This window comes from Scardinius erythrophthalmus (genome assembly GCF_964197995.2).
Source record: "Scardinius erythrophthalmus genome assembly, contig: HAP1_SCAFFOLD_212, whole genome shotgun sequence".
Taxonomy (NCBI): domain Eukaryota; kingdom Metazoa; phylum Chordata; class Actinopteri; order Cypriniformes; family Leuciscidae; genus Scardinius; species Scardinius erythrophthalmus.
Genome location: NW_028296399.1, coordinates 23217 through 36927, shown reverse-complemented (window position 1 = coordinate 36927; position 13711 = coordinate 23217). Strand labels below are relative to the sequence as shown.

The 13711-nt window shown below is 37.7% G+C and overlaps 1 protein-coding gene across 3 annotated transcripts; it reads right to left on the bottom strand.

Moving 5' to 3' along the window:
* Positions 1 to 1015: 1015 nt before the first annotated feature.
* LOC308686363 (calcium-binding and coiled-coil domain-containing protein 1-like) lies at positions 1016 to 13131 on the bottom strand. Of its 3 annotated transcripts, none has more exons than XM_081394774.1 (14): positions 12936 to 13131; positions 11980 to 12138; positions 11643 to 11745; positions 10006 to 10214; positions 9455 to 9667; positions 8429 to 8577; positions 8252 to 8321; positions 6707 to 6961; positions 6279 to 6404; positions 4537 to 4599; positions 4370 to 4457; positions 4119 to 4268; positions 3115 to 3194; positions 1509 to 1658 (listed from the first exon to the last, which is right to left on the bottom strand). In XM_081394774.1, the coding sequence occupies exons 2-14, from the start codon at positions 12109 to 12111 to the stop codon at positions 1647 to 1649; spliced, it is 1650 nt and encodes a 549-aa protein (XP_081250900.1). In that variant the 5' UTR covers positions 12112 to 12138; positions 12936 to 13131; the 3' UTR covers positions 1509 to 1646. The 3 variants fall into 3 exon arrangements, with proteins under 3 accessions (XP_081250901.1, XP_081250900.1, XP_081250899.1); XM_081394773.1 differs by having other exon boundaries at positions 11980 to 12133; positions 12936 to 13082; XM_081394775.1 differs by lacking the exon at positions 3115 to 3194 and having other exon boundaries at positions 1016 to 1658; positions 4123 to 4268; positions 11980 to 12133; positions 12936 to 13082.
* Positions 13132 to 13711: the final 580 nt, after the last annotated feature.

The following is a 13711-nucleotide window of genomic DNA, read 5'->3' as shown; positions in this document are numbered from 1 at the left end:
CAAAACAGTAAGGACCTCCTGAGGACAAAAGGTGCTTTTCTTGAACCTTGTTTATTGCCTTGCTAGCATTTTGTGCTTGAACTTTAAATATATCTGTGTGCAAGATTAAGTCTCAAACCTGTTTACAGTATTTTACATTAGTAATTTTAGTCTTCTTGTTTCAGTGCTGGAAAGGTTAGCCAGTAGATACCTAGAAACTTAAAAATGATGGAAGGAATAAGTTTGGCATAAATCTGCTGATCAAGAAAAGGACAGATGCTCGAGGTTCAAAGATATAATAGATATCCTGAGGATATGCCTTCTGTGTGTCTGATGGTTAAAGGTAAAGGAGCGGAGGGCCTTGTGTTTAAAGGTTCAGAGGAGACAGTAAAACCACAGTTTACCACAGCTGATTTCACAGTGAGAGAGAAAGAGTTCAGGACAGGAGTGGAGGAGAACGAGATGGCAGATAATAGAAGGGGAAAACAAAACAAAGGAGAAAGAGATATAGATAAAGACAGATACTATGTAAAATCAAATTTCTACAAGAGACTGACTATCAAATTTATTCATAATTAGTCATAAGTTGGAGGTGGTTGAATTTGTAATGTTTCTATGTGGTTTATCATCGCATTGTGTCAGTGCTACATAGAAACACTCCTGACTTGTTTTCAATCGAATTTGAATTTAAGTCATTAAGCATGAACCAATGCATTTTTAAGCCTGATCCATTATTTAAGCCTGATTCATTTTCTTGCCTTTATCAATTTTTTTTTTTCTTAAATCCGATAGACTACAAATTTACGACAAATCCCTACTGTCGAAATAGAGGCATTATAATTAAAATAAATAAATACACAATATACACATGCATGTTGAAAATGACAAAAACAACAGCATACAATAGCATACTATATATACACCATTGTTGTTTTTCTTGGAATTTCAGGTCCAATCAGTCTGAGGACAAATGAGATTAGATCAAGGATGGATAGCATAACAGCATCACAAACTGAGAAGAGAACAAACAGTGACAAACTCTTAAGATAAAGTGTTTATTTAATAAATAAATTAAAATCTAAAATGGAGAACTGATCATTTAAATGCACTTATGTAATTGCCAGGTAATACAAAACAACCAACCCACAACCGGCACACCTATCTGAACAAAGAGATCACTTTCTTAACAGAGAAAACTAAAGTGAAATCAAAAGCTAAACTGTCTCCCGTGTAAAGATCGGAATCAGTCGCATCTTCCCCCCCCCTATCAACACATCTGATCAGAAACACTCCACTTGCTTCCTCAAAATCCAAAAAGACTAATTTCTGCTACATCAAATATATAACAGTTCATTCCCATTATTTTAAATGTAAACTTTGTATTATAGCACTCTGTAATGGCATTTCTTTGTCATACGGAACTGATTCATGCTGAGCGCGCTATATATGGCATATCTAGACATCATCATTTACATCACCTTCCTCTTAATGGAGACTCATACTGACAGACACTTTCACACTACTGGAACTACCACAGACTTAGCATCTATCAAAATACATAATAAGCCAGCTCAGAAAACTCTTTTGATATTACACACTGATGATCTTCATGTGCTGATGTAAACACAGGTTTCTTCTGTCCATCTCTGCTTCGCCTCAAGGGGGCGTCAGTAAGACCACTGTAGGAAAGACAGAGAACATGTTGTCTGAGTTTGTTTTCACACCCAGCTCGCTTGGAGCATTTCAGGAACCTAGTGAGTACTGAATACTAGTATGCACTTCCAAATTGAGCAACAGGTCAGAGATATTGATGTGACGAAATACACAATGCTACAAGCCGTACCTGTCAGGGTTCTGTCACTTCTGTCTAGTCTATTTCTTGGTTTTGTGACAGAGCCCTGACACTCCTGTATTGTCTTGTCTGTGTGCCTTGTTTCATGTGCTTTCATGTCATGTTTTGTCTTGTGTTGTGTTGCATGCAGATTGTGTTTATCACTGGCTGTGTACTTTCATGTTGTCATGTTTTATGTGAATACGTGGCTTATGAGTTCTCATTAGCTTTGTGTTCATGTCTTGTTTTGTTGGGGCACATGGCAGGTGATTGTGTTTGCTGGCTATGCGCTCATGTGTTTGTCATGTTTGGTGTGAGCACATGGATTGTCATGTGTTTCCTTGTGCCATGTTCTCTCCTGTCGATTGTCTAGCCCCTCCCTTCTTGTTACCTGATTATTGATTCATTTGCCCCACCTGCCTTCCCTCGTTACCTGCTTTGTTTGCTTCCCTATTTAGTCTCCCTGTGTTTGCAGTCCTGTGCTGGTTTGTTGTTGTAACTTTACCCTGTTATGTTAGTCCAAGTCCAAGTCCAAGTCCAAGTCGTCTGTTTTGTTTTATTGTCATTAAATACCCATTGTCCTGCACTTGAGTCCTCGTTCCTTTCACCTACCCAAACCCTGACAGTACCCTGCAATGGAATAGCGCCATAAGACTTACCCTACCCTACACCTTCACAGGCAGCTTTCATGACCGATTGTAAAGAGATTTCAGCATGCACATTACTCTGACCTGCAGATAAACACACTTGGGCCCTGTCCCTAATGGCACACTTCATGTGCACTAGTGGTCTTTCAGTGGCCGCTGTGTGCACGTGTCCGTTAAGTGGGTGTCCCATTTGCCATTTTAGGTTTCAGAAGTTGTTTGCGAGCGCCACGATATACTCTCTTTTGCCGTCACGACAGTGTGGATTCGGAGGAAGATTGCGAGGGCTTATGGTTCCATTTGGGACAGGGCCTTGGTTTTAATTGCAGCAAAATTACAAAGTGACCAAAAAAAAAATAAAAAATACATTGCTCTGTTAAAGATTTGAAATTGTAGTTAGTCAATTCTTGTGATGAGTTGTGGGAAATTTAAGGAGCTGATGGTGTGAGATGTCCCGGTTTTGTAATAACATTACAACATTAAATTATAAAGAATGTAGTGAAACACATTACAGATGCAACTCATATAATTTCCAAACACTTATTGTTCATAAGGAACACAAGAGCACAGGAACTAATGTTCCTTTAGTATTAATATGTTCACAGGCTTGAGTTATTCAACAGAAAAACTCTAGTTCACTGAATCTGTGCATCATATTACCTGAAGACTGTCTTTGTGTTCAGAAAGCAGTAAAGGTTTGACAGCAATGACACTGGAATAAAGCTCTGCTTCTAGATCCTCTTGCTTTTTATAAGTAGTTTGGTACAAAAAAAAAGTGAATCACATGTTTTATGTATAAACTTTCACAATATATGATGAAAATGTCATTATTTATGAAGATCTCAAACCAAGTAGCATTTATATGAAGGTAAAAGAGCACAAAATGCTCTTTTCAATTTAAATAATGCACAAATTTTAAGCACTAAATTATTCTAAAAATACACTTTCTGGGTGTTATTAACTTGTTGGAATTCCATATTAATTTGAGCCTATAGTTCATGTTGCAAAGGTAACATCATTCTTATTTTGTGGTTAAGATCCCTTTTGAGGGCAATACTGTGTTTTTGGATGTCATGCTTCAAATGCTTTTGTTAAAGGAACACTCCGACTTTTTGGGACTTATTCACCGTATCCCCCAGAGTTAGATAAGTCCATACATACCTTTTTCATCTCCGTGCGTGCCGTAACGGAGTGATTTGCTCGCAGTGCCTGAGAAGCCCCGTGGTGAGGAGCAGAGAGTTCGCTCAGAGTTGGAGTAAATCACTCCGCAGAAGTAGCAGTGCTTCGCCTTCTGAGAATATAGTTCCCAGTATGTATACGGTTAGAAGATGGCTGTGTGTCATGTGACCTTGTTATTTGTACACGCTGTGACTATACAAATCACAACATGTAAATAGGAAAATGTTGGCGTTATTTTGTCACTTATTGGGAGCAGTATGCTAGCTGGAGCCGTTTACCTCCAGTCTTTGTGCTAAGCTAGGCTAGCGGTGGGTGCGTCAGACAGAGTTACGGCACGCACGGAGATGAGAAGGGTATGTATGGACTTATCTAACTCTGGGGGATACGGTGAACTAGCTAAAGTCCCAAAAAGTCAGTGTGTTCCTTTAATCGTTGTTTTTCAGTTTAGTTGAATATTAATCAAGCATATTTCATTTTTGTGGTACTTGCCATCATATCGTTCTCATTATCCTTTTGGCTTTGCTCTGTTGACCCATGAGAGCTGAACTGTTCACCGTCTAGCACACTTAAACACAGCTCGGGTAAAGACTCTTGTTGTGGCTTTTCTTCAGTTGATGGAGGGCTATCAATGCAAGCTGCAATAAATAAGATTATGATTTACTGTAATATCACAAGCACTACATCCTTTTATGTATGTCTGCATTAAGAGAAGAAATGATGGATCATGTGAACTGACGTGTTGGAGAAGCCGCTGCCTCCGTCCACTTGGCATCTGTCTCAGTGTCCAGTCTCAGCTCCAGCACATGGATATGATCCAAGAGCTCCTTTTTGTGAATAAAACACAAGCAGTCAGCAAGCATGACATCAGTTCAGATCAGTCAGACAGATTCAGAAAGCTTTGACCTGTTTCTCCAGCTGATTCTGCTCTTGCTCCTTCTGCAAGGCTCTCAGACTAGCTCTCAGTTCCTATGATTTACACACATGATAGAGAAAACTTCATTCAGTATTAGAGGAGGGATTTAATCTCAAAGCGTTTGTTAGCAAACTCCATCACTTATCGGATTCATGCCTGTATTTGCCTTAGATGCCTGTATAGGAATATGGTCATCATTGCCTTTTGAATTATAATGTCTTTCATATAAGTTTTATTTATAAGTATACATTATAAGCAGACTCCTTAAGTGAGTTTTCCTTTTCTGAGAGAAAGAAATTGAGAACTTTGGAGGAAGTTCTTTTCATTTTATATTGTGTGTGTGTGTGTGTCTACTGTTGATTCACTTACAGTACATGTGTTTAATTCATGGCTGAGTTTATATATTTAGTGTCTGCCTGACTTCTTGTATGTCTGAACTTTGATTTAGTGTTACACACTGCTATGGTTGTCTAATGTCATCTCTCGCTCTCTATAGGAATGATACATTAATTTGGTGTTGATGTGCTGTTTCTGAAACAGTCAGATGTAAATATCTACATGTGACATCAATGTGGAGGAATAAAAATTTAAAAAAATCAATGTGGCAGCTTGGTTTCAACTAATTTTGTAAGTATGAAACTTGCAGTATTTTTTTTTTACCTCTTATATGTCAAAAGAAAAATGTATGTAATATGTCATTAATGAATCCTTAAACTATTTTAGCTTGCAAATTAACTTAAAGACACCGTGAAATTAAAATAGACAATTCAATTTTTTTTTATAAAATATCATATTTATTTTTAAAGATTTATGATGATTTATCTGTGCACATTTTTTAAATTCACGTGGCTCATAATCTGTATTCAAAATAACTTCCCCTCCCTCTTGGTTCTGAGCAGAACCTGAATTGAAATACAACATGTTCCTGGATCAACATCTTTGTTGATCCTGGAACAACATTCCAGTCAACCAATCAGATTTGAGGGACAAGTTTACATTTTGTCAAGTTTAGGGTTACACCCAGGGTTAGGTTCTTCTACATCAGTGTTATTCACACATCATTTCCCTCTGATTTTAGGGAGAAGTTATGGGGTTAGGTTTAGGGGTAGGGATATTGGTAGGACAAAATATATGGACAGGAATGTTGTTCTAGGATCAACAAAATATGTTGACCAGGAACGCGTCAAACTCAATAACATCTCTTCTCTTCTCTAATGACTAGGGTGGAGAAACCTGTCACTCACATGAGATCCACCAATAGCAAACAACAACCAGCCTATCAGTTCCCCACAGACAAAATCAAGCTCCGTCCACATTTGTTTTTGTTCCAGAAGCGTTTCACTCAGATATATGTCACAATAGCGAAGACGATAGCAAATTCATGCATAGTTTCATGCCGTAATTAAAATACGTTTCCACATTCAATATTTCAAGATCAAGTGTTTTATTAAGTTTCTTATCAACCAAGTTAACTAATCTGTCATGGCATCCATTCACATGAATAATCGGGGGTGAAAACACTTCTGTAAACATATACATGTGCAATTTATAGTGGTGTTTCAGATCTATTTTGGTCAGCTTATTTACAGTTTTTTTTTAAAGCAACACATGACTCATACTGGTGTTGCTCCAAGACCAGTAACCTGACCCACATATGTTCTGGGTATACAGAAGGCTCTGAACGGGGTGAAAGTTTAATTATAGGGCCATGCATGTGTCATGGAATATTTACCCGGTTACAATCCTTCTCATTCCCAAGCTCCACTTCCAGTTTCTCTCTTTCCGTTCTCTCCTCCTGGAGCCACTCTTCCTTCTTCTGAAGCTCACGGCTCAGTTTCTGGACACGATCCTTATCCAGCTTTAACAAGAGCACAAAGATTTTGAGTCACACACTTACTAGTAAGTGTTATGGCTGGACCATCCCGATCTCACAGCATTCATACACGAATTCATACGACCTCACTCGTACGAATTCGTACAATATTTGCTAAATCATACATATTTTACGAGTTGCCCAATTCGTATGAATTTGTACGAATGACTCCGCCCCTAAACCTACCCCTCACATGGGTTTCAGCCACCTATTAGCCACCTTTTACTCACTCGTACAAATTTGTACGAATTGGTCGTGAGATATAAAAGAGTTAGTACTGTAGTAACCTCAGCACTGTGTCTCAGAGCCTCTCTCTCCTGGGCCCAGACGGCTTGTCCCTCACGCAGAGCCAAGTTGGCCTGGGACAGTTGTACATTCATCTGTGCCGACTGCAGTCGGACCTGGTGCAGCTCTGCATGGCTGTGGCTCTGCATGGATCCCAGTTCACTCAGATCCCTGCGGAGGGCATCAGTGCTGCGCTCACTGGCCTCCAAACGCTCCTGTAGGGTCTGCAGATCTGTGTGTATCTGCTGATTCTCAATCTGCAGAGGAAATACTCATTCTCATACAAATCATGCCATTTTACAGCATCAGTCCGAGATATCAATTCTGAAGTCCACGTAAAATGTAGCACCGTTTTTTAAAAAGATACACCATCTAACTTTTTTTTTAAATCATTTTAACGAAAAGCCAATACATCAATCCTTCTTCCAAAGGTGTGTGTGTGTGTGTGTGTGTGTGTGTGTCTGGTGTGGGATTTTCAGAGGTTAGTTGTCACAATGAGTGAGAAAGGTTGACATGGAGCCTCTAAATCTCCAACCTTCAGGGAATCACCCGTTTTAACCAAATGCTGAACAGAGGAGAGTCTGCTGGAGAAAATAAAACGAGACAGAGTTCTTAATAAAACAAGAATCAACATCGGCTTGGTTTTAGGACATGGCCAGAACTGAGGGATTTGAAATGTTGTAAAAGAGACGCTGAGATTATGGTGTTTAATTGCTCTACAGATGAGTAAGGTGTTTTATTGAACAGATAAACTCATATGTATCTCTCAGAGTTCACTGTAAAGCATTATCTATTGTGAAGATCATTTCATTATGTTGTTGTAGCGCTGTGCTGAATGGGTGAAGCTGCAGTAATGTCTTCAGCTAATCAGCTTGAGATCCTTTTTAAACTGGTTATATCTCTTAAGCTTAGTAGTGAATGTTTAATGAGCAGTAGGAGAATCATATTCATCCACATTGTCACGTAGAGCCGAAGCACAACCAAAACAATGTTCCTCTAAAAAAAGCATGAAGTTTTGTTTTTGAACCGCTACCTTTAAAAAATGTGATGTGATCACAGAATGTAGAAAATATTACAATGACGAATGTATAAAGTTATAACATTCCGATGTTGAATTTCATACTCATTTCTTAATTTACAGTTATTGAACTGAACTGAACTAAATCAACTCTGAACTGAATAATTTTCAGTAATATTATTGATTTGACTGCACTGACACTATTGGATGAGAAGAAAGCTGAATTGAGCTGAATGATGACACTTCTGTTTTCTGTAGAGCTGCTTCACACCTGAATCCACTTTGTTTCATAATTTGTTTCATAAACCGAACTGAATCAAAACTGAACTGACTTGAGCTGAATAATGACACCACTGTCCTTTTTAGAGCTGCTTTACAGCAGAATTAAATTCACTATAATTAGATTCTGTTTGCATAATTTATTCTGTTGTTTTCCTCTTTATTGAATCTACTTTGAAACAATCAGCGTTGCATGAAGGTTTAAATAAATTAAGATGAATTGACCAAATTTATATATAATATAATTCACCTGCAAATCTTTCTTCTCCTTTTCTTCATCTCGCCTTTGTGCGGTCATCTTTTTAACTCTTTCCTTCATTCTGCAGAGGAAAATGGCATGTTTCTATCTTAATGTGTTTTCTTTTCCTTAACCGCTATTTGACTCAATCAGTTAGTTATGCAAAGTGTAATATAAGTCGTAAATCACCTGTCTAGCTCGGCCTCTATGTCCTGTTTTTGTGGAGTCAGAGTGGCAGCCTCCTGTTCGAGTTCTCTGATCCGCTGATGGTTTTCAGCTCTCTCTGCTAGTAGTCCATTAAGTTCAGCAGACATGTTTTCATGGGTGTTCTGCACATCCTGATGGTAAATGGTGTTTTTATTTTTGCTTTTCTGATTACAAATTTGTGGTGGTCCAGAAACATGCCCAAAAGATTTATTGGGTAATACTTTACAATAAGGCTCCACTGCATTAGTTGAACATTTCTTCTAAAGCATTTATTTCTCACCCATGTCGTTCAAAACCCGTAAGACTTTCGTTCATCTTCGGAACACAAATGAAGATCTTTTTAATGAAATCTGCTCTTTTTAATGAAATCTGAGAGCTTTCTGTCTCTCCATTGACAGCTACGCAACTACCACTTTATTTACAAAATATCAATCTCCAATGCGCGTTCACACAACAACATCTGCTCTTGCATCAACACAACAAGCATGTGTCGTGGTGCTATATGAACACCTATTGGAGATTAATATTTTGTAAATAAAGTGGTAAATTTTGTGTTTTTTGTGTAAAAAAGGCACTTGTGATAATTTAATGCGGTCTTAAATAACTTTCTGTGGCTTGAAAGTGGTAGTTGCATATGATTTCAATGGAGGGGCAGAAGGATTTCATCAAAAAGATCAGATTTCATCAAAAAAAAATCCTCATTTGTGTTCAGAAGATGAACGAAAGTTTTACGGGTTTGTAACGACATGATGGCGAGTAATTCATGACAGAATTTTCATTTTTTGGTGAACTAACCCTTTAACTTAAACTTTTATGAATCCATTCTTAAAATGTTAATACAAAAATGTTAATATCATTTAACAAATCTAAGCTAACATGCACTAACAATGAACAGTTGCATTTTTATTAAATAATGTTTAGAGAGATTATTAAATACTGTAACAAATGTATTGCTTTTACATTGCATTAACCAACATAAACCAATGAAACCTAAAACTTTGATTGTACCTTTTGTTTTTGCTCCAGTTCCTCAATTCTTTCAGTGCTTTGCCTCAGGTTGTCTTTTAGCTCGTCAATCTTTATCCTCATCTTATTTCGTACGCTTTCAAACTCATCTCTGTCCATCATCCATTTCTCCCTCTCTTTCTCTACCTCAACATCTGCATTCTCAAACCTCTTATGCAACTCATGAATATCACGCTGACATCCTTCCAAGAGACTCTGTGGAATTTTTTTTTTTTTTTTAAAAAGGAAGAGAGTAAGTAAAATATTATGGCAGAAACAGTGGCATAAAAAGTGGCATAAAGAGCCTGAATGTCATTGCTAAATAGCATAGAATATATCAGTAAATGATACTAGAGCTAACTCACTTTTTTAACCTATATTGCACCATTTGAAACTTTGCTTTGTGAAACTTTTGTGATATTTTGTCATAAGATGCAATGACAGACATGTTTTGCATGTGTCTTCTTAGGTATCCAAATATGAATTGTGGTGTTTGAAAAGCATTGTTACAGTCAGATCTGTTCTCCGACCTCTCGTGTTGAATGAAGCCTCACCTGTAGGATCTGAGCCTTCGGCACCACCAGCAGCAGGTCGTCTCCATCCTCCTGTTCCTCGCCGTTTTTCTCCTGCTCTAGCATAACAAGTTCATCCAGAGGTCTTGGAGCACAGAAAGAAAATGGAGAACTGACTGCAGATACCTCACCATGTTCATCCACATACACAAACTGATACGCCACCCCACCGGGTTTTGGTAGATAAGATGCTGAAAGATGGCAGGAAAAGTGGAGTAAAGATCAGAAAACAAAAAACATATACACATAAATGGCCTGGTACAGCCTTGTAGTGACTGAGACAGTTCAGACGCACAATTATTTGTTAAATTTAACTAATAATCACCCAACGAGTGAAGGTTTACAACTCAAAGAAATCATAATCCTATAACCTCTATATATAATCACTTGAGATATGTACAATCTCCCTATGTAATCATGCATGTTCCTTTATCTATTAATCTAAACTCCTTGAATGAATGCTTTACTTAATCAAGATCACATGTATATCATGTTTGGTATCTATGATTTTCTATTTTAATTTCTTGAATGATCATGTACATTATATGTCAATAGTTATGCAGCATATTAGTATTATAAGAATCTTTAATAGTTTCTCAATCAACAACCAATCAAATTATCAATCAGCAATCACCATACTAGAAGGCAAAGGATCGTAAAGTTTCCCTCCAAAGAAACAACACTTCATTGGCTCACTCGCCTCTCACTCGTGACATCTTCACTTTAAAAGATCTCTGATCACAAGATCAGGCCCCCTTTTTCCCTTTGCTGATTCTGAGAAATTGAAGATGGACTAGAAGTCTTCTAAGGAGCCCTAAGTTTGTGCCAGGCTGTGGCCTTGTCTTTCTATCCACCAAAGATCATCTGACTCCAACTGGTTTTCTCTCATCAAGACAACTTCAGCAAAGATAAACTGGAGCCTCAACAGATTGCATCAGGACAGTTTTATTCAAATGGCTGAGACATGCAATTATCAAATCATTAAGTATCCCCTACTTCTTTTAATGAAGTGTGCATTATAACTAAGAAGCCGATGGTTTGCTCAAGGCTGTTGATCTGCTGAACAATTTCAAACAATGCTAATTAACTTCTTGCTTTCCTGTATTCTACCTCAGCTCTCTTTCCATTGCTAAACTGTATGCATGTGTGTTAAGTATTTAGTCTGTTTACTAAAGACTTGTTTTGTCACACGTAAAGTTGTTTGTGGCTCATGCTCACATATATAAATCATGCAGATTTTGGCAACATGCTCTGAGTAGTACTCTGGAAATTGACCCTGGAAATTAACATTTCTTAGAATTAAAAAACGATTAACTCTGATTTTTCATTAGTTGATTGTGGAGTTAGTTCTGCTACATTAAGTTCATTCTTACAGCTGATCTATAATATTTATAATAGTTATAACTACTCATATTTCCTTAAAGATGTCAGGCACTTGCAATCGTGTTGCAATAGTTATTAAGTATCAGATAACTTTAGTGTTCTTGTTCTACCAAGAACTGCAGTTGTTATTTCACTGGTGTAGGACATGTGACAGCATGCATGCCCAGCAAATGTATCAACTAGGCTATAAACAAACATAAATAAAATAGTATATTAAATATCAAATATAAACATACAGTAAAAGGCCACACTACAGTTGGCATCCGTTCCGGTTTGGTACCCTTCTGGTGCTAGAGCCCAGGCAAACGTGTGGTAATCTTTCAATGTCAGCCATCCCACCTGTGAAACAAGATGAGTTATAACAAAAAAAATAATTTGCTTTGCAGGTTCATCCTTTCCACACATTAGCTGCATCCAAATTCAGAGGCTGCATCCTTTTATACGGAAGTATTAGGTTTCAACTTACTCAACAGTCACAGGCTTGACCGTCCCATGTAACAACGCCGGTTCGAACTTCTAAGGATGCGGCCTTACAGCTATTGTGTACTGTAGTGAATAAACACTGTGTTTTACCTTAAATAGACCTATCCAGTCATGACTGCTCCAATCGTGTTGACTACTTATAGTGTAGCGACAGTCCACCCTCGTATCTGAGAAATAGTTCTCTGCAACATCTCTGAAGTTCACAGTTCTGTTTTCCTCCATAGTTATAAATCAGCTCAGATGTCTGCACTGACAAAGAAAGCAATCAAAAACAAAAACCTACTTTGAAAACTCTTTTGGTTATGTATGTTCAGCATCCAGGACCATAACACTGCTGTTCGCATGGATCAGATGTACGGTTACTGAACATTTTCAGTCCTTCCAAATAACTCAAGTGTCTGGAAATACGAGTCAGCACAATCGTGTTTGTGTAGTCGGCTATATTTAGTGTCTTTCCATTAAACTACAAACTACAGGAATGCTTGCACTGCAGACGACTGTATTAGATGTCCATGTGTTGTGAAACTGCATGAGAGATGGGGTAACAGAGTTCTGTGTGAATGTTTACACAGCAGAAGTAGCTGTCAAATCAGATCAGACTAATCATTCTCATTTCATGATCTTCAACATTTCTAATATTTTAATTTAATCATTGTATAGGTTATTGTTAACACAACCACCGGTGTCCTTCTGTAAAAATCCATTACAGTTATTAAATATAAAGTCTGGTATTGACAGCTGAATTTTTACTTATTGAGAGCTTTTCAATAAGTAAAATGCAATATTTCACACATTAATTTACATTTATGCATTTGGTAGACAGTTTTTAACAAAGTGAGCATCACGTTTTTATCACTATGTGTGCTGCCTAGGAACTGAACCCATGACCTTTGTTCAACTACAGGAACTCTAATAATGAACAGCAGAAAATAAGCATACAAACGAACAACAATAAACACTACAAGGTTTTTCATGGTCTAAATCTGCATTTTAAAATGTCATTGGAACACCATGGCTAAAATATCAGGGTAAATTTTTACTCTTACCTTAATACAAAGATATGTTTATTGCAGAATCAGATCACCTGAGACCGTTCACATCCCTGTACGAGTGCTTATGATCTTGATGAGACTTAAACTGACAGTGTGAGAGCAACAAACAATAACAAATGCACATGTTGATGAACTGCCCCCTCTGTTGCACTCTGGGAAGTGAAGTCCAAAACAGCAGCAATCACTCAGTGAGATCACATGATCTCATTGCCACATTTATCTGAAAACATTTTGATTGCATATCACACATCAAGTCAATTCAAGTCAAGTCATCTTCATTTATATAGCGCTTTTAACAATGTAGATTGTTTCAAAGCAGCTTTACAGAGATAAGCATATAATTTAAGGTAACAGAGATTGTTTTGGCTTTATAGCGGTTCTTTAATAAAGTTATTTTCCAGCTAAAGTTAGTTTTGATTGATTTGCTTCCGTCGCAACGATCATTTATTATTAAATTAGGGGCCGCTAAGACGTGTGTGTGTGTGTGTGTGTGTGTGTGTGTGTGTGTGTGTGTGTGTGTGTGTGATTGTATAACTATCTTTGTGAGGACCAGTTTGAGTTTTAGACCATTGGAGTGAGGACAAAGAGAGTAAAGTGAGGATATTGTGGCCGGTCCTCACTTTCTGAGAGCCTTTAAAGGCCTGTTTGAGGGTCAAGACTTGGTTTTAGGGATAAGGTTATAATTAGGTTAAGGGTAGGTTTAGGGTCAGGGTTCGGGTTAGGCACTTAGTTGTGATGTGTGTGTGTGTTTCATATATTCCCTACTATGT

Excerpts from the sequence above, each read along its gene's own strand:
- LOC308686363 (XM_081394774.1), bottom strand. The coding sequence starts at position 12,111 with ATGGAGGAAAACAGAACTGTGAACTTCAGAGATGTTGCAGAGAACTAT. Across the intron at positions 10,215-11,642 it reads CTGTAGTGTGGCCTTTTACT|CATCTTATCTACCAAAACCC; the intron begins GTATGTTTATAT and ends GCCATCTTTCAG. Across the intron at positions 3,195-4,118 it reads TGAGAACGATATGATGGCAA|AGGATCTAGAAGCAGAGCTT; the intron begins GTACCACAAAAA and ends ATAAAAAGCAAG.